The following is a 10,286-nucleotide window of genomic DNA, read 5'->3' as shown; positions in this document are numbered from 1 at the left end:
CCAGTCTGAAAAATAACCCTCCACCACCACCCTGTCTTCTACCTTTGAGCCAGTTCTGTATCCAAATGGCTAGTTCTCCCTGTATTCTCTGATATTTAACTTTGCTAACCAGTCTCCCATGGGGAACCTTGTTGAACACCTTACTGAAGTCCATATAGATCACATCTACTGCTCTGCTGTCATCAATCCTCTTTGTTACTACTTCCAAAAAACGGAATCAAGTTTGAGAGACATGATTTCCCACGCACAAAGCCATGTTGACTATCCCTAATCAGTCCTTGCATTTCCAAATACATGTACAGCCTGTCCCTCAGGATTCCCTTCAACCAACTTGCCCACCACCGACGTCAGGGTCACCAGTCTATAGTTCCCTGGCTTGTCCTTACCAACTTTCTTGAACAGTGGCATCACGTTAGCCAACCTCCAGTCTTTTGGTACCTCACCTGTGACTATCAATGATACAAATATTTCAGCAAGAGGCCCAGCAATCACTTCCCTAGCTTCCCACAGAGTTCTAGCGTATACCTGATCAGGTCTGGGGACTTATGCACTTTTATGCGTTTCACGACATCCAGCACTTCCTCCGCTGTAATATGGACATTTTTCAAGATGTCACCATCTATTTTCCTCCATTCTATATCTTCCATGTCTTTTTCCACAGTAAACACTGATGAAAAATTCTTGTTTAGTATCTCCTCAATCTTCGGCTCCACCGTCTTGCTGATCTTTAAGGGGCCCTCTTCTCTCCCTAGTTATCATTTTGTCCTTGACGTATATGTCAAAAATGCAGTTAAGAATGCAAAAGGTTGCCAAAGCTATTCATGTCCCCTTTCTGCCCTCCTGATTTCCCAGTCTACGTTTGGAAAGTTAAAATCTCCTACCATAACCACCCTATTATTCTTACAGATAGCTGAGATCTCCTTACAAATTTGTTTCTCAATTTCCCTCTGACTATTAGGAGGTCTATAATACAATCCCAATAAAGTGATTATCCCTTTCTTCTTTCTCAGTTCCACCCAAATAACTTCCTTGGACGTATTTCCAGGAATACCCTCCCTCAGCACTTCTGTAATGCTATCCCTTATTAAAACCGTCACTCCCCTCCTCTCTGGCCTCCCTTTCTATCCTTCCTGTAGCATTTGTATCCTAGAACATTAAGCTGCCATTCCTGCCCATCCCAGAGCTATGTTTCTGTAATTGCTATGATATCCCAGTCCCATGTTCCTAACCCTACCCTGAGTTCATCTGCCTTCCCTGTTAGGCCTCTTGCATTGAAATAAATGCAGTTTAATTTATTAGTCCTACCTTGTCCCTGCCTACCCTGACTGTTTGACTCGCTTCTGTTCTCAACTGTACCTGTCTCCGATTGATCTCTTTCCTCACTATCTCCCTGGGTTCCAACCCCCCACCTTACTAGTTTAAATCCTCCCGACCAGCTCTAGCAAATCTCCCTGCCAATATATTAGTCCCCTTCCAATTTAGCTGCAATCTGCCCTTCTTGTACAGGTCACTTCTAATGATCTAAAAATGTGAATCCTTCTCCCATACACCAGCTCCTCAGCCATGCATTCGTCTGCTCTATCCTCCTATTCCTGCCCTCACTAGCTCGTAGCACCGGGAGTAATCCAGATATTACTACTCTCAAGGACCTTTTTGAATTCCTGCCTAACTCTCTGTAATCACCCTTCAGAATCTCAACTTTTTCCCTTCCTATGTTGTTGCTGATCCCTCTCCCCCGTAAGCACATTCTGCACCCTCTCTGAGACATCCTTGATCCTGTCACCAGGGAAGCAACATCATTCTGATTTTTCGCTGCTGGCCACAGAAACGTCTGTCTGTACCTCGGACTAGAGAATCCCCTAACACGATTGATCTCTTCGAACCCAACGTACCCCTCATTGCATTAGAGCCAGTCTCAATACCAGAAACTTGGCTGTTCGTGTTACATTCCCCTGAGAATCCATTACCCCCTATATTTTCCAAGTCAGCATACTTGTTTGAATTGGGTATAGCCACAGAAGGCTCCTACACTAGTTGCCTACCTCTCTTACCTTTCCTAGAGTTCACCCATCTATGTGACTGTATCAGAGACTTTCCCCCCTTCTTATAACTGCCATCCATCACATACTGTTGCTCTTGTAAATTCCTCATTGCTTCTAACTGTCTCTCCAACCAATTCATTTGATCTGATAAGATTCTCAAGCAACAGCATTTATTGCAGATATAATCCGCTGTAACCCTTAAACACTCTAAACTCCCACATCTGACAAGAAGTGCATTTAACTCTACTAAAGGCCATTTTCGCTCCTTCACAATCTACAGACCCAGAAAATGACACCATCTTATTCCTCTACAAAACACTGCCCAGGTTAAATTAATAGTTATGGCTTATATTTTAAGTTTAATCAAGAGACATATCTCCAAAAACATATAATCAAGAAAGAACCCACTCTACTTACTACTGCAGACTTTCTGTAGGCAACACTTAAAACAATACACTTATCTGATTCTGTGATGTGTACTTCACCCAAACAGTTCCTCCAAGATCAGTTGTGAATTTCGCTGTTTGTTATTTTTCCCAATCTGACACAATCTGATGTCCAGCGATACATTAATTCAAACAGCAAAAGCAGTACTGTGCAGGTACATTGTGGTGTCAGTTTCTTTCTCTCTCACTCCTGCACTGAATTCACCATATGCATCCTTTGTCTGCACTTCTCCCTTTTTAAACTGCTGTTGTTTGACTTTTATTCCCTCAAAGTTCCAAAACAATGCAACAGCATATAAAACAGTAATTGCTGCCCCTGGAATTCGAGGAAATCACCTCCAGCACCTGAAATACCTCAAAAAAAAGCAGCTGTTACAACCATAAATTTTTCCCATCCTCCATCTTGGATTACCCAGAATCCTTAATGTGCTGTTATGCAACCCGACCTAGACAGCATTAGTAACAAGTAACATTCACAATGAGCAAACCCAACAGGACAGTATCTAACCATCTTCCCTTGGAGGTCATTGGCATTACAATCTTTGAATATTGCACTATCAACATTCTATTAACCAAAAACTTAATTGAGTGAACTAGATGTGTTTTTCCCAATCATGGTCATCATTAGACTGTTAAATCCAAATTTTTATTGAATTCAGATTTGACCATGGTGAAATTTTAATCTGGTGTCCGGGAATACTACCTGTGTCTCTGGATTAATGGTCTAGAGATAATAATACTGGACTGTCGCCTCCCCTTAAATCTTCTTCATAACCCAGGATCTCACCCCAGGATCCTTATTTTCAAATTCTTCTGTAAGCTGTTTAATGAATTAACGTTTATGCTGAAGTGCAGCATCAAGAACTAAGCTTCACCTGAGGTCCAACTGGTGTTTTGTACAAGTTCAGCATAACCTCCTTGATCTTCTCCCCCATGCTCCTCTAAATGAAGCCCGGAGACTGTTTATGCTATCACTACCTGCGGTACTATTTTTAATGAATTATTCACAATTAAACCCAGGTTTATCTGCTCCTGCATACCCTTTAGCATAGAACATTTTACTTTATACTGCCTCTCCAATTTTTAAAACAAATTTTTTCTCCTTATACCTCTCCAAATTGAATTTTGTCCACCACCTAATTGCCCACTCCACTGACTTGTCAATGTCCTTTTCAAGTTTTACATCATCCTCCTCGCAGTTTGGAATTATAGTCTTAGAGTCATACAGATGTACAGAACGGAAACAGTCCCTTCGGTCCATCTTGCCCATGCCGACCAGATATCCCAACCCAATCTAGTCCCACCTGCCAACACCCGGCCCAATCACTCCAAACCCTTCTTATTCATATACCCATCCAGATGTCTTTTAAATGTTGCAATTGTACTAACTTCCACCACTCCCTCTGGCAGCTCATTCCATACACATACCACCCTCTGCATGAAAAAAGTTGACCCTCAGTCTTTTATATCTTTCCCCTCTCACCCTAAACCTATGCCCTCTAGTTTTGGACTCCCCCACCCCAGGGAAAAGATTTTGTCTATTTATCCTATCTATGCCCTTCATGATTTTATAAACCTCTATAAGGTCACCCCACAGCCTCCAGTGTTTCAGGGAAAACAGTTCTAGCCTATTCAACCTCTCTCCATAGCTCAAATCCTCCAACCCTGGCAACATCCTTGTAAATCTTTTCTGAACCCTTTCAAGTTTCACAACATCTTTCCAATAGGAAGAAGGCCAGAATTGCACATAATATTCCAACAGTGGCCTAACCAATGTCCTGTACAGCCACAACATGACCTCCCAACTCCTGTACTCAATACTCTGACCAATAAAGGAAAGCATACCAAACGCCTTCTTCATTATCCTGTTAACTGCGACTCTACTTTCAAAGAGCTATAAGGTCTCTTTGTACAGCAACACTCCCCAGGATCTTACCACTAAGTGTATAAGTCCTGCAAAGATTTGCTTTCCCAAAATGCAGCACCTCACATTTATCCAAATTAAACTCCATCTGCCACTCCTTAGCCCATTGGCCCATCTGATCAAGATCCTGTTGTACTCTGAAGTAACCTTCTTCGCTGCCCACCACACCTCCAATTTTGGTGTCATCTTGATTAGATTAGATTACCTACAGTATGGAAACAGGCCCTTCAGTCCAACGAGTCCGCACCTACCCTCCGAAGAGTAGCCCACCCAGCCTCATTCCCCTACCCTATATTTACCCTTGACTAATGCACCTAACACTATGGGCAATTTAGCATGGCCAATTCACCTGACCTGCACATTGTTTTGGATTGTTTAAGAAAACCGGTGCACCCGGGGGAAACCCATGCAGACACGGGGCGAATGTGCAAACTCCACACAACATTGTTAAATTATAATTTACTGTAATTATGTAATGAATGAAATTAACACTAGGTCCACTTTGCTACTTCGGGGATTCCAGAATAAATCAGTTTGGGTGTGATTCTCCAGACAGGCTCTAGGTGGCATGCCGCAAATAGTTCAATGCACGCTATCTTTAAACCTTTGTGAAATTATGGTTCCTGGAAAAGCCTTTAGGCTTTGAGGGAGAAATCTTAAGTCACCGGACCGATGCCATTAAAAATACCTGCCCTTATGTTTTGCAACTCATAGTGCGCCGCCTTCTTTGTGTTTAAGTTGACAAAGCACTTGCTTTGTGCTCATTTTACAATGATCGATGTATTCTTCGAATGCTGAAATTCCTGATTGAAAATTGGTTGTGTGAATCAGAACGGCACACTGGTCTTTCAGGTTAATGACCAAAGCACGTTCATGTTTGAATTTTAGTTTGTGCAGTTACACATGGTGAGTTTTAAAATTCTTGTTCAACTTGATAGTGAAGATCCAGGTTGTTGGTAACTTTGGAGGAATAAGCTGGATTGATTTTTTTAAAAACAGAATTTCATATTTTATGCAGTGTTACTTCGACAATTATGCTTCATTACAAAGGCAATTTATTAACAATTTAATGCAACAATTATCTTCATAGAACAAATTGCTGTCTTTAGATATGGCTTCTTGGACAGTCATATTTTGGGTTTATTAAACACACAATTTTGTGGTTTAGAAATTCTCTGATATTCGTTGTCACTTTTTGAATTTAGATTGATGTGAATTGTACTTTTGTGTTTGTGGTAAAGTCAATGTCAACAAGTCTCCATTGTTCTCCAAATCTCCAAAGTTCTCCATTGTGACATCTGAAATATAAATGTGGCATTTGCATCAATCAAAATGAGGTGAAAATAAATACTGGGAAACCATCAATACTCATTACTGGTAGAGTGCACACAATATACAAATGTATTTACAGCTGAAAACCAAAATAAACCCCACAGCTCTTTTTTCATACAATGTACCCCTAAAGTTTTATTGTCCTGAAATGAAAGTTCTGGTTTTAATTTGTAAAGAAAGAACCTTTTATTCTCTGTCTTAGATTCTTTATTCTTGCACACTGTTACCTTGACCAAGCGCTATAAAAGTTGTGAAACCAATGGGTTATGATCCAACCAGTGATGATGTACTTTCCCAATACTTTCAGGCTATCAAAACACATTGAATTATGAAATATTCTGCTGAGTACATTTTTAAAATGAATCTGCCTAAAACACTGAATCAAAACTCTTTTCTCCAATATTAATGTATTTTAGTAAGATTTTCTTATTGGTAGGCAAGTTCTGGTCGGAGAAAGAGAAATTGGAAGGTCTGATGAAGAGTCACTCGACTCAAAATGTTAATTTTGCCTTCTCTCCACTGATACTGGCAGACCTGCTGAGTTTCTCCAGCTATTTGTTTTTGTTGGGAGATCTATCTTGTTTTGAGTATTGAAATGCTAGATTTTGAAAAGAGTTTAATGGACATTTGAAATATAATGATCACTTGATATTTGATATTATCTGGGAGAAAGAAACATGATCTAATTCAAGATACTTAATATTTAGTAGCAACATTAGTGATGGCACAAAGTTCCTTTGTTCACTGACTTTGATTAGATTTTAGGAAACTATGCATGCTCATAGACAAAGCGCTGAGGGTGGAAGCTCCGATACCATATTGTTATTACAATCTGGTTGGATGGAATTTATTGATTTGAATATTGGGTTTACCACCCTTTTACTATTGATTTGTTCATAGAACACTGTAGATTTTCTCTTTATGCCTAATTGTCTCCTAAGTTCTCTTATTTTTGCTTTTTCACCTCCCTTCTGAGTTTTCTGTATTCAGGTTGGGCGCAATTGTATTTAGTATCTGGCACCTCTTATAAGCACATTTCTTGTACTTTAACTTGCTTTCTGTCTCCTTTGTCATTCCAGGAAGCTCTGATTTACTTATTGTACTTTATTTCCTTTTGAGAGAATACACCTTGACTGTGCTCAGTCTATCTTGTCATTGAAGGTAATTGATGGTTCACCTTCTGATTCTCCTGCTTGTTTTTAAATGCTTATCACTCACAGCCTCATTCACTTCCACTATCTCAACTAATTTACGAGTAATCAAAATGTAAAAGTGCTATGGGGATCTCTTGATATATTCTTCCTAAAGTCTCGTGGAAAGAATCTTGATTTCTGATTAATGTCATTTTTTTTACTTAATGTTGTAAGCCTGATGTTCCAACAGGTTAATAATTCAGGTTTGATTCATTAGTTTCATTCTCGTCCCTTTTTTTCAATTATTCATTTACTTGCCTTTATAAACTATTTTCAATTCTGTACTGACCCTTGTAAATTCCTAACAGCCCTCTTTGTAAAAATAAAATCCTAATCTATCTCCTTGTTATTTTGCAGATGATCCTAAAAACCTTATGCATCACCGAAAGAACCTGTCATTGTTTTCCCTCCTGATATACTATAACGTTATAATTGTATTTTACAAAGAACTGTCTGTATGGAGTTTGCACGTTCTCCCCATGTCTGCGTGGGTTCCCTCCAGGTGCTCCGGTTTCCTCCCGCAGTCCAAAGATGTGCATTTCGGGTGAATTGGCCATGCTAAGCTACCCATAGTGTTAGGTACATTAGTCAGAGGGAAATGGGTCTGGGTGGGTTACTCTTCGGAGGGTTGATGTGGACTTGTTGGGCCCAAGGGCCTGTTTCCACACTGTAGGGAATCTAATCTAAGTCTAAAAAAACCTATAAGGGTTCTTACCATTTTCTGTATCTAGTTTAATGGTCTCTGAATTAAGTTACTATTACACAACTGGTTTGTCTGACACAAGTTAAGTCTATTCCTAATACTTTTTGAAGGAATATATGACACATGTAGAGAATGAAACTTTAATACGGTATGCAGTTTTTTAAAAAAATAAAATATTTACTCGGGTCACAGTAGAGCCAAGATTGTATCATTATTTGTTGATGCCAAGAAGACAGGTTTTCCAAGTACATTATTTATTGAAGGTTGCATGGTAAAATTAGTTTGCAAATTCAATGAGTCATAATCTGAAAATACAATTATATTTACATCAGAGTAGGAACTGGGTAAGTGTCAGATCGCCACCGCCAGAGTTCAAGGATCAGTGTAGTGCAGTCAGCCTTGGTTAATATTGAAGGTGTCATTTTTACCGTGGCACTGTGCAGCTCTGAAGGCATTCTTCTGCTTCCCAATGCTTTGGAAGTCTACAAAGTTTCATTTTTGCTAAAGTCATCAGAAGGTATCCCTGTTCCCTTCCAAGCAGACAACGACGAGTTAAATGAAGGTTCAGCTTAAGGTACCAAATCTTGTCATGACCTGGAAAACCAGTGCACATCTGTCTTGTATTTGAGTTGCAACAATCTTAAAACAAAGTTTATAATTAATTTTAAACAGTAGTGCAGTGCAGTGACACAGGTCGCAGTGTTTGTAGAAAGTGTAAAACTATTCATGGGTTCTCTTTTAATACTTAACTTGTGCGCGGTTTATCTTCTACGATGCCAAAGTCCACTTCTTGACACTGAAACAGTCCAACAGCTTAACTTCTTACCAATAGAACAAGTAAACAAGAGGTAAACTGCAATGGGCTGCCTGAAACAAATGATGCATTTCTGTAGAAAATAATATATTTTATGCAACTATTAGTGCGGTGTATTGATATGTGAGTTTTTACTTGTGGCTTGCGATCATGTGTGGACAGAAATCAATTACATTGTGCACTCATTTAAGGTCCACTGTGTAAATCAGATGCTAGTTTATTTGTGTAAACAGATGCATAAAGAGTTAGAATATATTCCCTGAATAATATTATTCCTTTTATTAAAAAGAAGTCTAGATTTCAAATGCCCAGATAAAATTACATGATCGCAAATCAGAGGATTAAAGCAAATTGCAAATTTATTTATTGCCATTACTTTCAAACCTTAGTCAATATTTACAGAAACGTTCATGCAAAGAATTTTTGACACAATCTGGTGAGACTTTGCATCAAGGGCCACCTAACTCATGAACTTAATTGTTGTTGAAAATGTTGATGATTAACATGAGGCTTGCCCATCTTAACCTGAGAAGAGGAAGTAATATTTGACTGAATGGGTTATTGGAGAATACAATATATTGGGCCACATTTCTGGAAAATTTCATCATTCTCATTTAATAAAGTGCTGGAAGGCCATTCCTGTCTTTATGATTAAAATACTGGCGACCACTTTGGAGGAAACTTTAAAAAAGTTACTTCAGGTCCTGGGATTAGGTGAGTGAGTTTAACTCTGGCTCCTCATTACTTTGTGTAAGAAAAATACAAAGACAAAATTAGCCTTGTATTTTCAGCTTGGAATTTAATTTTTATTAGCATGCATGTATTTGGCTGCAGTTACCATTAAACAAAGAGAGAATATTTTTCATTGATGTTTCATTTTTCCATGTAGTAACATATCTAGGTATTAGGTAATTGGGTAATTGACAAATCATGATGGCTGGTGTTGAAATATGAAAACAATACAAATAAGACATATAGTAATTTATAGACACTCATTAAATAAACATCCAGTATTAAATAATAAAAAGGATTACACGATTGAGAGTATTTCAGGATACAAATAATTACATAATGTTGTAATACTCACATTTCCTTAACTTATCAAATAATAATGAAATGTCCTCTGTGCATTGCATTTGTATTAACCTCCAGAGATTTTTTGTTTCAAGTTGAGTGTTTAAATTCTCAATTATTTTCATCATATTATTGAGTTTCATGACATGGGATTTGGACTGTCTATACTGTACATTTTATTTGCAGAATGATGCCTTTTCTCCTTAGTTCCATTAAACATTTATTTTCATGTTGATGCAGCAAGAGATGTAGCAATAGCAGATGGGATCCAAATGTTTTTTAGCGAAGTCTGTACAGTTTTTTCTGCCTTTCAGCAATGGAACACATATTCACTTGTTATCTGTAACTAATAACTAATTTCACAGTGAAGAAAGCATTTTTCTTGAATCATTATGACCCATAACAGCAACATTATTATCCAGCAACATTATGTTCTGGCCAGACAACAGCTTGAAAGTTCCAAAATTGGGTTTATGGAATATGTTCAGAAGAAAACAGCAACTTTCAAATTCACAGCACTTTGTAAGGGTGTAATATACTGTAATATTTCCATTTTACTGCTTTTCGTGCAATAAATTTACTTGATTAGTGAGATAGATGTTTGGGAATATTTGAAAAAAAAGTTGCCAGCAGGAACTCTGTGGATATGTGTCCTGTTGTAGTGACATTTTGTTTCTTGAAAATCTGTTAAGATTGCAAGGTTGGCATGGATATTATTAAGATGTTTTCATTTGAATGCCAGTGAATTTTAGGAAAAC

At 38.3% G+C, this 10,286-nt stretch overlaps 1 protein-coding gene across 3 annotated transcripts in view; it reads left to right on the top strand.

Moving 5' to 3' along the window:
• Nucleotides 1-5,260: 5,260 nt before the first annotated feature.
• The window catches only part of trpm6 (transient receptor potential cation channel, subfamily M, member 6), a 168,667-nt gene continuing 163,641 nt past the window's right edge, over nt 5,261-10,286 (top strand). For 2 of the 3 annotated variants that reach the window (XM_072585004.1, XM_072584993.1), the window contains exon 1: nt 8,063-8,214. In XM_072585004.1, the coding sequence (XP_072441105.1) occupies nt 8,197-8,214 (18 nt within the window). In that variant the 5' untranslated portion in view covers nt 8,063-8,196. Of the gene's footprint in view, nt 5,319-8,062; nt 8,215-10,286 lie in introns of those variants that run through there. The other variant, XM_072585013.1, reaches the window with a different exon arrangement.

This window comes from Chiloscyllium punctatum, chromosome 2, assembly GCF_047496795.1.
Source record: "Chiloscyllium punctatum isolate Juve2018m chromosome 2, sChiPun1.3, whole genome shotgun sequence".
Taxonomy (NCBI): domain Eukaryota; kingdom Metazoa; phylum Chordata; class Chondrichthyes; order Orectolobiformes; family Hemiscylliidae; genus Chiloscyllium; species Chiloscyllium punctatum.
The sequence above is the reverse complement of the archived record's forward strand: the minus strand, read 5'-3'. Positions and strand labels throughout refer to the sequence as shown.